General features: G+C 40.8%; 1 protein-coding gene across 2 annotated transcripts; it reads right to left on the minus strand.

The window, feature by feature from the left end:
- Positions 1–78: 78 nt before the first annotated feature.
- Positions 79–7,330, minus strand: THG1L (tRNA-histidine guanylyltransferase 1 like). 2 transcript variants are annotated; one of them, XM_014842719.3, is made up of 6 exons: positions 7,108–7,330; positions 6,058–6,234; positions 5,119–5,288; positions 4,262–4,350; positions 2,939–3,046; positions 79–1,652 (listed from the first exon to the last, which is right to left on the minus strand). In XM_014842719.3, the coding sequence occupies exons 1-6, from the start codon at positions 7,296–7,298 to the stop codon at positions 1,491–1,493; spliced, it is 897 nt and encodes a 298-aa protein (XP_014698205.3). In that variant the 5' UTR covers positions 7,299–7,330; the 3' UTR covers positions 79–1,490. The 2 variants fall into 2 exon arrangements, with proteins under 2 accessions (XP_014698205.3, XP_044633667.1); XM_044777732.2 differs by having other exon boundaries at positions 5,119–5,284; positions 7,108–7,303.
- Between the last annotated feature and the right edge of the window lie 10,211 nt (positions 7,331–17,541).

Consider the following 17,541-nt stretch of genomic DNA (forward strand, 5'->3'; position numbering starts at 1 on the left):
GAAGTCTGTGAACCACTACTCTGATGAAGGTATGTGTATCCTGGCTTATGTAAAACACACACACAGACACAGAAGTTGGATTCATATACTGCATTTGTATGAAAAAATGAAATGAAAAATTAGGCCAAGGGAGTTGCAACCTTTATTTTTCTTCAAAGAAATTTTATCAATTACCAAACATGAGCCCTATCTCTTACTCCCGGGGAGTGAGAACAGGAGGGGAAAAATGGCATTGACAGATGCGGTGTCAACTAATGAGGGATGAGCCCAGCTGTCACACTTTCAAAAATACATCTTCTTCTTGGCTGTAAATTCTGCAATGCAAGACCAGGCACTGGGACGTGGGCTCTCTCTTAATTCTTAATAGAGCCAAATCATCTTTTTCCTCTAAAATATGAAATGAGGACAAGAGATACTGTTAGTTGTCTCACCACCTACCCCCACCACCTGCCCCCTTCAGAGGCCAGCAGCTTGGCCACACGCAGACTGCAGCTGCTGTCTGCTGCTCCTCACCCACCTCCGCTGGCCCTTCGGCAGGTGGGTCTCTGAAGACTCCCTTAACACCTGCACCTCTGACCCCCAAGGGGCATGCTGACCCCTCAGCTCTGCAATGCAAATGTCATTGTTTTGATTATATGGAGGCTAGCTGAGAATCCTTTCCAGGAAGTCCAAAAGGAAGGTGACTTTTAAAACTGCAGTATCTAGAGGACATGGAGTAAATGTTTCTCCCTCCTTGTTCATTCATCCTCACTCACGTTTTCTTTCTCTCATATATACACATAATTCTTTCTTCTTAGAAAGAGGTTAAGTGGCCTTGGAAACAATGGTCCTGGCGAGAAAATGATGATGATCATGCTGACAACTCCACAAAATCAATCTATGGAATATTTACACAAGGACATGCAAACTACTACTCATTTCTTCAGCCAAAGTTGCCAAATTGGAGACTGGCACCAAGCCTGAGTTTTCCCAGGAATTCCTGAATTCAGAAGCATCGTGAAGCCATCAACCCATACTGATGCCAGGTCTGCCAAAGATGAATGCAAGTAGATGTGTGGGAAAGGTGAGATTTTCCAGGTCACTGGATTCTGTAGTTAAGAATAGGTGGGTGAGAGTAAAGTTTGGGCTCGTCTTCTATCACAGGTGGAAAGAGCTTGACAGGTTTTTATAAGACTGATGTCACAATCTAAAAATGATTCATTCTGGAAGGCATAAATAGTTCTTGCTTTATAAAAATAGTATCGTGATTTTAAAAAAACTGCACTTCTACCAAAGGAAACATGTTCCAACACTGCAAAAGAGGTGTTCCACTTAAAGCAGAACAAGATACACTCCCCCCGTCCATCTTTTCCTCTCCCGTTCCCCTCCCAACCAGAGTCAAGTCACTCCCGGCACACTCTTCTGGGTGATAGAGATGCCAGGGCCACCTAAGGCCAGGAGACTTGGGGGGCCGTGCAGGGTTAAGCACGCCAGGACTGAAAAGCAAAGGGTCAGCTGTCTTCATGTAGGATCTCTGGATGTTCCTTCCAGAAAGCATCCCCGATGATATCGCAATATAAGGGCACTGGCTTAGTCCTGGTCCGGATCACTGCCATCTTTTTTCCTTCCATTTCTGCTGGTAGCTTAACTTCTTTTGTTGTGACTTCACCCACCTACGAGAAAAAGTTAAAATATTGACACTGTTAACTAGAGTCGGTTTGGGAGAGAAGGAGATGTGCGGGAAGTTCACATTTTTACTTCATATACTTCTGATTAATACATATTTATCAGGTAGACGCACACACATATCTCAACATGAACTTATTTACAATTAAAAATACTTTTCAGGGGCTGGCCCCGTGGCCGAGTGGTTAAGTTCACGCGCTCCGCTGCAGGCGGCCCAGTGTTTCGTTGGTTCGAATCCTGGGCGCGGACATGGCACTGCTCATCAAACCACGCTGAGGCAGCGTCCCACATACCAGAACTAGAAGGACCCACAACGAAGAATATACAACTATGTACCAGGGGGCTTTGGGGAGAAAAAGGAAAAAAATAAAATCTTTAAAAAAAAAAAAATACTTTTCAAAGTTATGTTGCTATATTCTGAAAGGAGATCTTAGGAACAAAGGAAGGATTCAAGGATCCTTGTTAGCAATAACTATAGAAATTAAGAGTATTTCTGCTCTCCCACTTGCATTATGTAAGTCTGTGCCAAGTAACAAATGTATTTTAAAAATACTAATAAAGGCAACGAAGTTACCAGTGGAATGACTAGCTCTCAAGGTACCCATTAATACTTGAAAACATTCATTTCAGAAAAAACTACTTTACACGGAAGGAAATAAATTTAGAGAAATCATTATGCCCAGGAGCTGGTACAGAGAGAAAACATTGGTAGAATTAAGGATTTAGGTAAATATACAGACTTATTACAGAATATTAAGGTAAGTATGAATGCCTGGGGACTCTCATGAACATTCTGCAAGTGAGAGATTGCTCATATCCAACATCTTTTAGTGCCTCATATCACAGGTGTCCTGGGATAGACAGACCATTCAATGGTATTATCTAGTGTGGCAGAAAGTATTTTTTAAATGTTCTATGAATGCAAAAATCCTCATATCTGCACTGTACCCTTTTAAAGGGGATTTATTTGATTTGGGGAGAGCTTATGACAGAAAAATAAGTGTACTGGTTCTAAAATTCTGTGATTCTACTTATAGGAGGGAAGATTCCTGATCACGAAGTTCAATGACAAAGAAACTGACAAAATGAGCACTGACCGACAAAATAAGCATCCAAAATAATCATTGGTGACATTTTGTTTTGGAGAGGATCTAATTCATGCTAGTGACTGGAGTCACATCAGCATACAGGTGGCAGGCAAGACAAAGCTTGGGATGGGCACAGGCTCTCTTCTTCCCTGACCTCCATTTTTCTTTGGACATAACTGCATTACCTTCTGCCATATCAACACAGTCCCTTTCCTGTACATCAGTGGCTCATCGTTGTAGTTGATGTTGAATTCAGAAAACAAAATTTCATTTTTGTCTGCTGCAAGAGTTCCCTGGGGAAATAAAAACAGATATAAAAAGCTTTATAAGTCTTCTCTCTCCCCTAACGCCACCTATCCTTTCCACCCTCTGTCTAAACTTCCACAAAGAAATCAAGAAGTGGAAGAGTTTTATCAAACGTCTTATAGATACTAATGAACTTTCATTTTAACAGTAGTTCAATCTCATTTCAGTGTTTAAATTCCTAAGATTCTCTTCTGTAGCAAACAACTGGCTTCACAAGAAATGACCGTGATGGGGTGAGAGGAATGAACAGTAACTGTGTACCTATTCTGTAAAAGATACACTATGTTTATCTTCCTATTTGACCCTCATGACCATCTCCATTTCAGAGATGAGAACTCAAGCTTAGAAAGATTACATAAATTCCCTAGGCTGAAGGTTGCTCTTATTCTTATAAGAAGAATCAAAGTCTAAACTTGGCTCTTCCAAACTCTGTATACAGATTACCAGCCTTCCTATTATTGCCATATATAAATCTTCATCACTATTGTTAATAATGACAACCATTTACTGAGTAATTATAATGTACCAGGCATTGTACTAGGAGCTGTTACAACAGAGCACCTCATTTTAGAGTTAGTCATCCTATAAATAGCACTGTCATCTAATAACAAAAGCCAGGATTTATTAAGTACTCACAGTATGCTTTGTACTATCCTATGTGTTTTACAGGCATCATGCCATTTAATTCTCACCATATACCTATGAGGTAAGAACTATTATTTTCCACATTTTACCTATAAAGAATGAAGGCAGAGAGGATAAAATTAAACAGAAGCATGATCTGAGTATGATTACTTGGTCCCCAGAGCCTAGACTCTTAACAATACACAGGGGTCATAAACCCAAGAAACTCTAGGTGCCTAGCAGGGAATGGCAACAAGGGAAGAGGCCAGATGGGACTGACATCAAAAAGAAGAGCACATGCCCTGTCTACAGAGGGCAGCCAATCTGCAGCTCCAGCCAACTGTCACCATGTGGGAACGCAGAGCCAGTGGCACTGATTCCATTTTCCAGCTGAGGACACAGGGAGGAGTAGTAACTCTGCTAGGGTCACAGAGCAAGCAAGCGAGCTGCCACTAATATGATTTTTATATCCTTTCAAAACAAAGCTATAAAGAGAGCTACAAAAGAATGCAAACTGTTATGGGAGAGTGTACAGAAAACTGTCCCAGCCAAGTATTAATACGGGAAGATCTTTCTACCTGTAATCTCTCTTGGGCTTGCGCTGGTGTTAGTCCAGACTGTTGTACAAGTGCCCAGAAAACTGTATTATAAAGATTATTGATGTGACCTGTGAAGAGAACAAAGTGGCACTGTTTATACATACAGAATCTTTATTCAATATTCAAGTGTCCAAGAATCCTAGAGCCCCGCCTCTCTCCTCTGTAAAGAGATCTCAGAAACGTTTAGTGACTTGCCCAAAGCCATACACAGGAACATGAGGGGAGGTGGTAAAACAGAAAAAAACCTCATTTCCTAACAGTTTTATTCTGTCATTTCAGTTATGCTTTACACACAAATCTGTTAACCTGTCCATTAAGCTTAGGAATACTTTCAAAGTTATTTGATTTACATTATTCCCACCTCTTTTCCAGTTCTGGCAAAGTCAAGATACACCAAATGAGTAAAAGTCTTGTGAACATTTCATCATAGTCATATAAGGCAGAGGTCACAACTCAAATACCCACTGAGGCCAGCACGAACATAAACATGTAAAGCAGAGTAGGTGACCCCAGGGGAACAACAGGGAAAGGTAGAGCCTACGGCACACTGGCTCCTGTGTGGGGGCGTGTGTGTATAAATGCAGCAGTCACTGCACAGCTTCTGTCCAGCACTAAGTGGGAATGTAGACCACGTAATGCCAGATCTGATTTTTCAAAAAAGCTAGAAACAGCAAATATTAATATAAAATTTCCAAATTTTTAAATTATTTTCAACTAATTTAAAAAATTTTAAATATTTCATTTCAAACAAAATACACACGAGCCACATCTGTACCAGATCACCACCTCCAATGTATGGAATTGGTATTTACATCTGTTTATTTGGTTTCACTTACAATCTGCTTGCCGCCAGCTGAGGTAGTCCTTTAAGGTCTGGTTGCTAGGATACACCACTACTCTTCCATCAAAGCCTGGGGGATAGAGAAGGGGCTGCTCCTCAAAGTAATCCCGCCAATAAAACACATAGCTGGAGGCGAACTGGGAGGCCACGTGAGTCATGAACTTACTTGCAAGTAAGCCACATTGGGTGGAGCAAGAAGAGAAAAAAGACATGATATTAACGCCACACCATGACAGTGGAACCACACGCATCTGTGGGTGCAACAGATAACACAAACTGCCGTGCAGCCCAGAGATAAAATGCGTTGGGCCAAGAAAAACTATTTTAATATTTCAGTTATATATTTGAAATGCAGTTCGCCTCTCCCTCCGGTCCTATAAGTAATTTACTAATACCAAATTTTTCTCTGTAGGACATGACATGAATTTATGGCTCAAGAGTTTTTTTTTTTTTAAGTCTTGGAGGGAGGGGAACCATTGTTGTAAAAACATTACCAATTTATTATATGATTTGTTTCCTGTGAGAGTTTCAAAATACTGCCAAATCCAATCTCGGATTTGTCTATTTTGCACTGAGATGCTCCTTAATTAAAAGTTTAAGCAATACCGCAATGCATGTATAGACTGTCAATGACTGAAGCCAACCTATGAATCATTGATATTATACTCTATGGTCTCTAGTTCTCGTCTCAATGTTTAATGCCTGATCAGTCTAGAGGCTAAGCTGATGGGGAAAGGAGGGGAAAGCATCAGATAAAGAGGCATATGGAATGTTCAGATATCAGATGGAAGTACAATACTCTAAACAGGAAATATACATACATTCTGCAGTTGTAAATACTGAAAACACCATCTATAGTCTGTAAGTCTGAGATTAAGATAAGCAGAAACCACATGCTAGTAGGAAATATTTAGGAGCTAGGCCATGGAATTACCTGGCTCTTCTTTTAAACCAATTGGTTTTTCGCTTGAACACAAAGCTATACTCGTCACTCTGTCCATATGCAATCACAATATCCTCCAGTTCTTGCATTACAGTCTGGGCACATTTGGTCATTAGGTGGAGAGCACGGCTGTCATTAGGTTTTGCAAAGTTGTGCTTCTCAGCAAACCTTCATAGGGGAAAGAAGAGGGGAAAAGGGCCGGGATGGAAGAGAGCTTGTCATTAACAATACAGATCAAAGAAGATATTCAAAGAGGAAGATACTGTAATAGTGTTGAGTCCAAACATTGCACTAGCCACAACTGAATCTATTTCCTTAAGAACTCTAGTTTTTTCTTGTCCTGATCAAATAAGAAAAAGGAGCAAACGGCTTAGCCTAGATTCCCTTTTCTGTGAAATGGAGAAAATGTGTTTTTACTTCCTAGGATTGTCCTGAAGATTCGAAGAAGATAAATATAATTTTCCTTGGCTTCTTTGAAGTGTTCAATAAATAAATGTTAGTTACAATAATCATTATTGTTAAAGTAGCACTTTAAAAAAAATAAATTCCCATCTTTCTTTTACACTTCTTTCTCCCTTTTTTCTGACCCATATTTACTCCTGAATCCAATCCATGTGGCCTGTTACTGACAATGAAACAAGACCATACTTTAAAGTGTTGCCCACAGCAAGGCCTAAACAGGCCTCTGAATAGTCTGCCCTCAAAGATATCTAACAAAATAGCTGGGCAATTGGCTGAAGAGCTGAAGTAATGCACTCAAGAGTGACTTTTTCCACCAGTTCCTTGCTAGCAGGTCTCTGCTCACTTAGCACGGTCATCCGAGGCCACTTTCTCAACAGGGCAGCATCCTGCCCCATTTAACTACCCTGACCAGCTCGCGTTCAAGCACGTCGCGGCCAGCCCGTAGGGAGATGCTCAACGCCGCGCGCTCATTGGCTGCTGCGTTACCCCGGTAACCACGAGCTGCAACTGCGACAGGAGGCCTTGGATTCCCCGGAAGCGCTGGCGCACACTACTCGGCCACAAGCTGAACCTGCTCACCGATGAAAATTCCTGCCGTCCAGCCGCACCACCACCCAGCAGTGGGCCAGGCACGTGTCGTCAGCCTCGAAGTCCCGCACGTACTCGAACTTGCTCTTTGCCATGGCCACCCCCAATTTCAGGCACCGTCTCAGAGTGACGGAAGCGGCGGCTAAGCAATCGCGAACCTTCACGTTGCAAGTAGCCCACATCCCCCACCCCGCGGAAGGGAAAGCAGCAGGAAGCCCCGCCCCGGAAGTTCCTCTTTCCCTTCGTGGCCGCTCTAGCCGCAGTGGAGGTCCCCAGCTCTCTCGCCTCTCCTTGTAGTCCTTAACCCAACGCCCGGACCATGGAGGAGGTTACCTTTCTGGCTTCCTCGGCTTCCTCGCCTTTCTCCTCTGGTCTTGGAATAGATCACTCTGAGGAAGCTTTTAAAAATTCCTTTCTGACCAAGTTCGAAGGTTTAGTTGTGATCTTTTTCTTTCTAAATAGCATTTATTAATTTGTTGCATAAAATGTGGAATATACTGAAAAATATAATTGACAAAATTAACACCTCATTATCTCCCTTGTCCCGGTGCAAGCATTGTGGATGGTTCCTTCCTGTGTCTTTTCTTTTTATATACGTCTGTTTTCACACACAACACACAAAATTGGAATCAGACACCAATACAATTTTTATATTTTTCCCACTCAGCTTATTTTCCAATGTCATTAAATATTCCAAAGCATCATTTTAAAAAGAAAAATGAACTCATTCTAACGTATAGATGTACTAAATTAACCTATGCAACTTTTTCACCGCTGAACAAAGACCCAGTGTTTGATTTCCTCTTGCTGGTAGATAATAGCAACAATAAAACTCTAATATTTATATGATGTTTTATGATTTATAAAGCTCTTTTGAATTCATTACGTACTTACATTAGTTTTTTATCCTCAACAAAATTATTCAAATGATATAAAGGGATGTACAGTGACAAGTAAGTCACTGGCTCCTAACTCCCTACTTCATGCAATTACTGTTACCAGTTTCTTGTACATCCATGCAAGGAGAGATAGAATATATATATATATTACTCTCAAAGATATCTAACAAAATTGCTGGCAATTGGGTGAAGAGCTGAAGTAGTGCGCCTATATATATATATACTTCAAAGCAACAGGAAGGATGGGGATGTCATAGATTTATGTCCTGACTCTGCTACTTTTTGGTTATGTGACCTTACATAAGTTACTTTTTGTCTTTGAGGCTTAGATTTCCCCTTTGTCAAGTGGAGACACTAATTCTCCCTTGCTTCCCTGTCAGCTATTGTGAGCATCAAGGGAGAAGATGGATAGCATTTGTAGTAATGTGATGGGGACATACAAAGATACTGGTATAATATCCAAAGGTGATGTCAATGTGCAACCAAAATCAAGTACTTAGAGTAAAAAGTTAAAACACACAAGAGAAAATAATGGGACAAATTCACAATTGGGGATATTATATAAAATTATTGACAACTTCAAAAAGTAAATTTCGTGAAGAAGAAAAAGGAAAAGGAAAAAAAAGAGGGAGGGAAATAAAGAAAGGAGGAAAATGTGGGGGACTGCTCCAGAATCAAAGAGATTTAAGAGACATAAGAACCAAGTGCAATGTGAGAATCTGGACTGCATACTGGCATGAAAAATATTAAAAATACAGGCATACCTCAGAGATTTTGCAGGTTTGGTTCCAGACCACGGCAATAAAGTGAATATTGCAATAAAGCAAGTCACATGAATTTTTTGGTTTCCCAGTGCATAGAAAAGTTATGTTTACACTATACTGTAGTATATTGTGTGCGTTAGCATTATGTCTAAAAAAACAATGTACATACCTTAATTAAGAAATACTTTATTGCTAAAAAATACTAACCATCATCTGAGTCTTCAGTGAGTCATAATATTTTTTGCTGGTAGAGGGTCTTGTAAAAAACATAGTATCTGCAAGGCACAATAAAATGAGGTATGCCTGTAGCTCTAAATTTACTGGGGAAACTGGCAATTATAAACAGCCCTAAGTTTTAGTGGCTTACAAAACAAAGATTCATTTCTTGCTCAGGTCGCTTGCAGGCTCCTAGTTGGCTGTGGCAATCCTTCAGGCAGCTGCTCTGATCCATGTGTCTTCTCATTCCAAAACCCAGGCAATGGTTCAAAAAGCTTCTGCACCATAGAATACATCTTGCTGTTCGCATTATGTCTGCTAAAGCAATGTAACATATAGTCAAGTGCAAAGATGATAGGGCAGGGATGTATAACCCTCCTACAAGGAAGGGAGAAATGAATAATTTTGAACAATAATGCAATCTACTGCAACTATTTATTAGTTGATATTAGGGAATTATTGTTAATTTTACCAGCATGATAATGATGAGAATGTGGTCTTATAGAAGGATAACTTTAACCTTAGGAGATACATGAAGAAAAAGTGGCAAAATGTTAACAATTATTGAATCTAGTCGTGGTTACATGGGTATTTATTATACTATTTTTTTCAACTTTTCTATGTTTTGGGTTGATTGTGTCCTCCCACAAGATATGTTATAGGCCTAACCTGAGGTACCTGTGAATGTAACTCTTTGGAAATAGGGTCTTTGCAGATGTCATTAATCCAATATGGGCCCTTAATCCAATATGGCTTATAAGAGAAAACAGAGCCACAGAAGGAGAGTGCCATGTGGAGAAGGAGGCAGAGAGTGGAGTGACGCCTCTACAAGCCAAGGAAGGCCAAAGATTGCCAGCTGTCACCAGAAGCTAGGAGAGAGGAATGGAAATAGGTGCTATTATTATTCCTATTTTTATGGATGTAGGAATTGAGTGGAGAGAGGTTAAGTAACTTGCCTAACATTACAGAGTCAGCAGGTGGCAGGTGAAAGATTCCAATTTAGTCATTTTAACCGCAGAGCTCAAGCTCTTAGCCACTTCTCAGTACCATCTCCCTTTTTCTCTCTCTGCTTTCATTCACAAGCTATACAGTAGTTTTTGCCTGTGCCAATCACTTAGCACCTCAGTGAATCCTTAAATTATAGAGGTACATGGGTCGTCCAATCCCTTAATCCTCAAACATAATTTATTCAAATATAGTCACTCTGAATTTTGTCATATCCATGTACTACCTTATTTTATTAATATTTTTCTTTGTCAACTCTCTTCTTTTAAAATCTTTTTTCTCAAAAATGAACGTACTTGTAGAAAAGTACACAAAACATGATATAACCAGCACTCAGTCAAGAAAGAGAACATTGCCAGTCCCCAGGAGTCCTTCAAAATTATTACCACCCCTTCTTTCCAAAAGTAATGACCTTCATTCGCATCAGTAACTTATGCTCATTTCTGAACTTTATATAAATGGAATCTTCCAGTATGTATTCTTTGACATCTGGTTTCTTTAGACTAATATGTTTGAGAGATTCAACCAAGTTGCACAGTGTAACTGTAGTTCATTAGTCTTCATTCTTCTATAGTATCCCACTGTATGACTGGACCAGTTTATCCATTGTATTGTTGAATAGACATTTGGGTTGTTTCCAGTTTGGGGGGTACTATGAAAAATGCTACTATTTGCAACACAGGCCCTTCAGGACCAGTTCAACTGATCCTATTATTTTCAGAAGAACTGCAAAGTCACGTAGACAGGGCATGCGCAAAAGAAGAGATTGTGACCTGAAATGACCTTGGAACCAAAGATCTTCCTCCTCAAGGAACCCAAGGACCAGGACGTGACTGGAACTTCAAAGTCAGACTCTTATCAGAAGTGAGGGGTCCCTCATTCAGGAAGATCCAGTGTTAAAATTCCTTCCCCACCTCATCAAAAATGTTTAGAACCCTGACATAAATGTTTAAAACCTTAATGCTGAAACCCCACCAATCAAAACCTGTCCCACCAGTGTTTCCGCATGCCAGCCTGTTCTCCCTAACCTCTTAAATTTCGCCCCATATCCTGAATCAGGATACAGATCTGAGTGCACACGGCCCCTGTCTTCCCTGAAGATTGATCTCACAGAATAAAATTTGATTTCTCCCCAATGAAGGCTGATGCCATAATTAATTGGCTTGCTTAACACACATCAGGCGGAGAACCCCAGTTTTGTGTGGTAACACTACGAACATTCTTGTACATGTCTCTTAGTGTACATGCACCTGAGTTTATGTTGGGTATATACCTAAGACTGGAATTTCTGTGTTATGGAGAATGCAGTTGTTCACTTTAAGTAGATAATGTCGTACTTTTCCCAAAATGTTTGTACCAATTTACATTCCTAACAACAGTGTGTGCATTGCTCCATGTCCTTACCAACACTTGATATTGTTAATTTTTAAAAAAATTATGCTCCATCATTTTGGATTATATGTAGTAGACCTTTTGTGGTATACATTTCCATGATGATTAACAATATTGAACATCTTTTCTTATACTTATTGGCCACTTGGATATCCTTTATTGTGAAGTATGTGTTCAAATCACTTGCCCCTTTTTAAAAAACTCACTGTTTAATATTTCAGTGAATTCATTTGAAAGGGAAATGATGTCATTATCATTAATGGAAAATCTGTATCACATGCCAAAAATAGAGGGTGACTATTAAGATAAATGCGATTCCAATATATAATGCTCATGCTTTGTGATAGGATATTTTTTGGTTTTCTTTGTCATTTTGCCAACAAGGAAAACAAGCACTGAACATTACCAGACATGCTCAAAGTCATGCAAGAAGTCAGTAGCAGAACTAGATCCAGCTCAGAATTCCCTTTCCCTTCGACGACTTATGAAAATGTGGCTGAGAAAGGGCAGGTCAAAAGCCAAAACAGAACTCTCCTGAGATCTGCCTTAGGTTTAGCAGTTAATACCAGGGACCATTCGTTAAGCATCTACTCTGTGCCAGGCCCTATACTAGTCACATTACATAGGCTATCTCATTTATTTGGCACATTGAGGTTGGGTCCTCCAATTTTGGTATGTGGCTTCTATCCTTGATAGCTGGAGCTCCAGCCATTGTATCTGTGTTCCAGGAGGGAAGAAGGAGAAAGGGGACGAGAGCAAAAGGTCACATCTCCCAGTTGAATCATTTCTCGTTATAGTGCTTTTACTAAAGCTACACAGCTTCTGCTAATGTGTTTTGGGACTTCTTTATCTGCAAGGGAGCCTGGGAAATGTAGTCCTTTTAGCTGGACAGTTGGCTGTCTCCAACAACATAGAATTTTTTAGAAAGGAAGAAGGGAGAAAGATATTGCATGGACAGCTGGAAGTTTCTGCCACAGAAGCCAACAGGGATTATAAAGGGGCAGTCTAACAGGCCCTCTTACCCTGAACCATCACCCCAACTCCTCTAGGCTGCTCTCTTTCCTCCCCCTCATCACCCTCTCAGTTAGTCTATAAAAGCAGAAGTCAGAGAAAGAAAAGAAGGGACAGGAGGATTAGGTGGGAATTCCAGGTGAGATGTTACTTCCTTCCCTCCCCATACTTCCATCCTCCACCACCTGCCCTCCCCCTCCCTCAGGGGCAAGGACAATAATGGCAGGTAGAGGAGGCTCCAAGGACAGGTAAGAAGGGAAGACTGCTTCCTCACTTCATGACTGGGGCCCTGCAGAGTTTTCCTGGTGCTGCTACTGTAGGAGGGCACTAGGAGAGTCAGTGGGAGATCCTGATAGGTGTCGTCTCTCATGCTCCCCCCAAGTCTGGGTGTGTACGTGAATGTAGAGACCAGTGACTGCATCATCCTTAGAGGTTTCTGGAGCCGTCTGGGCCAGTAGCTAAGAAGGAACAACCATTTGATGTGCCTGAGGAAAGTATGGGATACCTCCCTGCAGTCCTCCTCAGCCTTTGGAGCCTGGAAAAGCTCATCATCTATCATTGGTCCCATAAGAAGGAGCTTGGAGGTTAGAGGTGGAGGCAGGAGCTGGAAGTTGCCTCTGAGGTCACTGGGCAAGTAAAGTCACCCCTCCTGGAGAGACCTGAAAGGGCCAAGCAGAGCGATGGCTGCTCCTCTCCAAGGGATCCTTGGAGGATCAGGCTGGTACTAAAAATGGCCCCAGGACAATCATGCACCATGCCAAAGCAGGAAGAGAGAAGACTTCCCACCACCAGGTCAAAGGCCAATTGCATAAGGAGGCCTCTGCTTTGCCTATACCCCAGACCAGCCCGCAATGGGAATTAAGCCTTGAAAAGAGGGGAGTGGTGCAGAGGATCTCAGAATCAGACCATGCCTCCCACCTCCACTCCAGGTGTTTGGAGTAGGAGCAGAGAGATAGAGCAGTCCCAGGGCCTCCTGCTCCAAGCCCCTTCAGTAATAGGTCTGGCCCATGCTGGGGACGGGAGGCAGGGAGCACTTGTCACAAAAAGGCAAATACTGTATGATTCCAGAAACTTAATGAGGTGCTTACAGTAGTCAAACTCATAGACAGAAAGTAGAATGATGGTTGCTGGGGAATAAGGGGAGAGGGGAAAGGAGAGTTATTGTGTAATGGGTATAGAATTTCACTTTTGCAAGATGAAAAGAGTTCTGGAGATTAGTTGTATGACAATGTGAATGTACTTAATACTACTAAATTGTACACTTAAAAATGGTTGAGATGGTAAATTTTATGTTGTGTGTATCTTATCAAAGTTAAAAGTAAAAACATTCTGCATAACAGATATTTATGACCTAAATGGACACTGACTTTTATTTTTTAAAAATTTCTATTACTTAGAAGATCACTTAGTCACTGAGGCTGACAGAAAGAAAAGTAATTGTCTCTGGTATGAAAGTCATATTTCAGTTTGTCTTCCCCAGTGCTGACTCATTTCATTTGCACTAAGAGCTGCATTATGTAAATGAAATTCAGGGTGGAGCAGGGTAAGAAGAAGGAATAATTTGTCTCTAAAGACTCCTTCCTCCTCTGAATCACTCTAATCAAATTTCTGGCTGGGAGTAACGTAAATGCTTCCGGGAAGGGACTGCCTAGTTCTGCCATGGTTTTGAGGCAGAAAGGAGCATTAGGACATACCAGGATATACACGGGTATAAAATTTAGAACTATTATTCCAGAATAAATTAATGACTACAGGGCCTTGAAATTGCTATATTTGTCCTGCATTTTTGAGATGTAGTTTGCATAGGTCAGTGAACGGATTTTATTTCTAAATAGTCATTGATTGTTATTAAAGGGACATGTTTAGTCAACCACCCATTCTTTCTTTACTTAGCAGAGGTTCCAGAAGTTGTGAGGATGTTGTCACTGGAGGGCTTGGAAAAAGATGTTAGGAGAACACAAAGGGAAAATTAGATGTATGTTTCCTAGCCCACTTGACCTTGTTCCACTTAATCCCATGAATTTACTCATTCATTGAACAAATATTTATTAATTTACCACTACATGCCATGCATAATAGGATGCAACAGAAAACAAGACAGCCATGGTGCTGCACAGTAGAGTTCATGGTCGGTTGGGGAAGACAGACATTAAACAAAGAGTTTCACAAGTAAGTCTTGGACTAGAATTGTGTTAAGTAGTGTGAAACAAGTTGGAGGCCCTGCCCTGATTGCGGGGCTGGGGATGGTCCATGAAGTTTTCCCTAAGGAAGTAATATTTAAATTGAGACCTGAATGATGAGACCAAAACACAGCTTTATTCATATATCCCTGGAATTGTTGAATTTTAATGCTGAATGAACATTTTGCCAAAGTATTTTGCTTGTATACGATTTTGGAAAAAAGTACCCAGGGTAATGTGAGTTTCCATCATGGATCAGCCAACTAATAAACATCTATTGAGTACCTTCAATATGTTAGAGTACGGGGCAAGGTACTGACTGGGAGAATATAAATTATAATAATAATAATAACAACAATAATAATAATATCTTCCAGGTGAAAGAAACAGAGTTTCCAAACCATATTTTCATACCTTATTATCACACATTATTTTTTTCCTTTCAATGAGACTGTGGGGAGGTAGAACAATAATTTTCTCCATTTTATAAGAAAGAAAACAAACTTTGTGGGAGCCAAACCTAACCAAGTGATTTTCCCAATGTTCCACACCTTCCAGAACTAGAATTAGAACCCAGTCCTTTTGATGCCAAGTCCAGAGTCCTCTCCACTCTATCACCTTGCCTTTCCATGCCTTTAAGGAATGAAATGGACAGCTGTTGTTTTTGCCTCTCCAACATTCATTTGTATGTATTCGTTGTCTTCTGGCAACGGCACCCTAACTGTCCTTTCTCCATCCTCAGATCGTGTGGTTCAGGTGAGGATAATCCCATCTCACCTTTGCTCCAGGGTGAACACGCGACCAAGACCCCTGTAGTGTCTCAGTGTGAATTAGAAAAAGACACCCCTCTCTGGGCAGACATAGTCATGCACCAGGCAAAGGTATGGTAAGTATGTCCCACCCTGGATTTCAGCCCCTGCTTGTCCTCTTTGCAGTGAACAACTAGCACAAATATTCTTGGTGGCACTACCAATGACCACGACCTGGCCATTCAGATTCAGAGATGTGCACCTAACCCAAGCCATGTCAATGAGACAGTCTGGCACTCTGCCAGAAGGACTGGGAAAAATAGACTCTCTTCCCATTAGAATTGCTACACTGGTGGCCATGTTGCCTTCAAGAAGGAAGAGCTTGCCCATGAATTAGGCCTATACAAAGGGAAAAAAAAATCAGAGAGATAGAGAAAAAATTTCTGATGACATTGTTGGAACATCATGCCTGGAGCCAGCACAACTCCTAGACTCTTACAAGTTCCAAGAGGGTAGGGACCTTGCTTAATATTTTTCAAAGCTCTATCCCCCATGCCTGGAAGAATGCCTGGTACATGGGAAGCAATCAATATATATTTGTTGACAGATTAAGCTGTAAGTTCCTTTTTTGTATATGAAATTGAGTTTTTAAAAGTCTCAATTCATTGGGGTATAAATAAATACTAACTTCATTTTTCTCCCAATGACTGCTTTCTCATGTTCTCCTTTCTTGCTGGTTAGCAATTCCCTTAGAGAATTGTGACCAGATCCCATAACTTCCCAGTTAGTAAAATGTGTTAGTGTTGGTATTCAAGATTGGTCAAGAGCTCTGTGCTCCCTCAACGCAGGTAACTTTCTCCCGCTCAGTCTTTTTTTTTTTTTTTTTTTTTTAAAGATTGGTACCTGGGCTAACAACTGTTGCCAATCTTTCTTGCTTTTTCTTTTTTCTGCTTTATCTCCCCAAACCCTCCCTGTACACAGTTGTATATCCTAGTTGCATGTCCTTCCAGTTGTGGGATGTGGGATGCCGCCTCAACTTGGCCTGACGAGCGGTGCCATCTCCGCTCCCAGGATCCGAACCCTGGGCCGCCACAGCAGAGCACGCGAACTTAACCACTCAGCCACGGAGCCAGCCCCTCTCCTGCTCAGTCTTATTCCTCTATCAATGGAGGGTGGGGAGGTGGTCGATATAGCAGATCTGGTGCTGGCTTCTTTCAGCAATCCCTTCAGGGTGATAGCTGGTCCCAAACTACTAGTGGCTTAGGAGGGGTTCTTTGAACTTAGAGGCGGGCTAATTCACATCTTATGTTCTCAGCTTTGGGCCTTTGGTATAATTTCAGAACAAGAGGAAAAATTCCACTTAACATTCTGTTTATCGGGTTTGAGTTGGATCAAAAGCAATTTATATAGATTGAAAGAGAATAGGATAACATTCTGGATAAATTCAGGAGTGTGAGTAATATATGCAGGGTAGATTGAGCGACATGTGGAGACCCACCAAGAGATGGAAAGTAGGGAGTGGGAGAAAAGCTATGAGAGACAAAATCAGACTTGAGACTATTAAGTACAAGCTAAGGACTCTGGCCTTGATCTATCTAATAGTGTTTTAGGAAAATTAATCTGGCTATTGTATGAAGGGTAATAAGAGTGAAGAAAACCCAGAGGCAGCTAGGCTAATGAGAATCTATTTCAATATTTTAAATAGTGCTGATTAAATGGAAGAGATGGATGGAAAAAGAAAAACAAAGAATTTGGTGTCCATACAATGTTTTGAGATCCTAAATTACAAAGAGCTTTAATTCTTTTTAGAAAAGGCAAGGTATTAAGACATCTTGAAATAATATAGATATTATTACTGATAGAGAGGCAGAGTCATGTTCAATGAAGCATAAATTCCACCACATAACTAGGAGTTATTTATAGGGCTGCATATTGAGTGGCCCATAATATTGGCCCTAAATGGGCCATCAGTTGGTAGTGACATTGATACAGAAAGATATATTTAAATTTAATTTTTTTTCCAGTGGCTGGGCTGGTTTACTGGATAAAAGAAATTGAAATCTGCATGCCCATCTAAAAGTGGAATCTAGAATGTGAACTGACGTTCTACTTGGCTTATACTGTTACTCATTCCTAAGCAATGGAAATTAAGGGTAAAAGAAAATCCAGTACGTAATTTTTAAGTAATTTGCTTGGGAAGAATTATTTC

This window comes from Equus asinus, chromosome 9 (assembly GCF_041296235.1).
Source record: "Equus asinus isolate D_3611 breed Donkey chromosome 9, EquAss-T2T_v2, whole genome shotgun sequence".
NCBI lineage: Eukaryota > Metazoa > Chordata > Mammalia > Perissodactyla > Equidae > Equus > Equus asinus.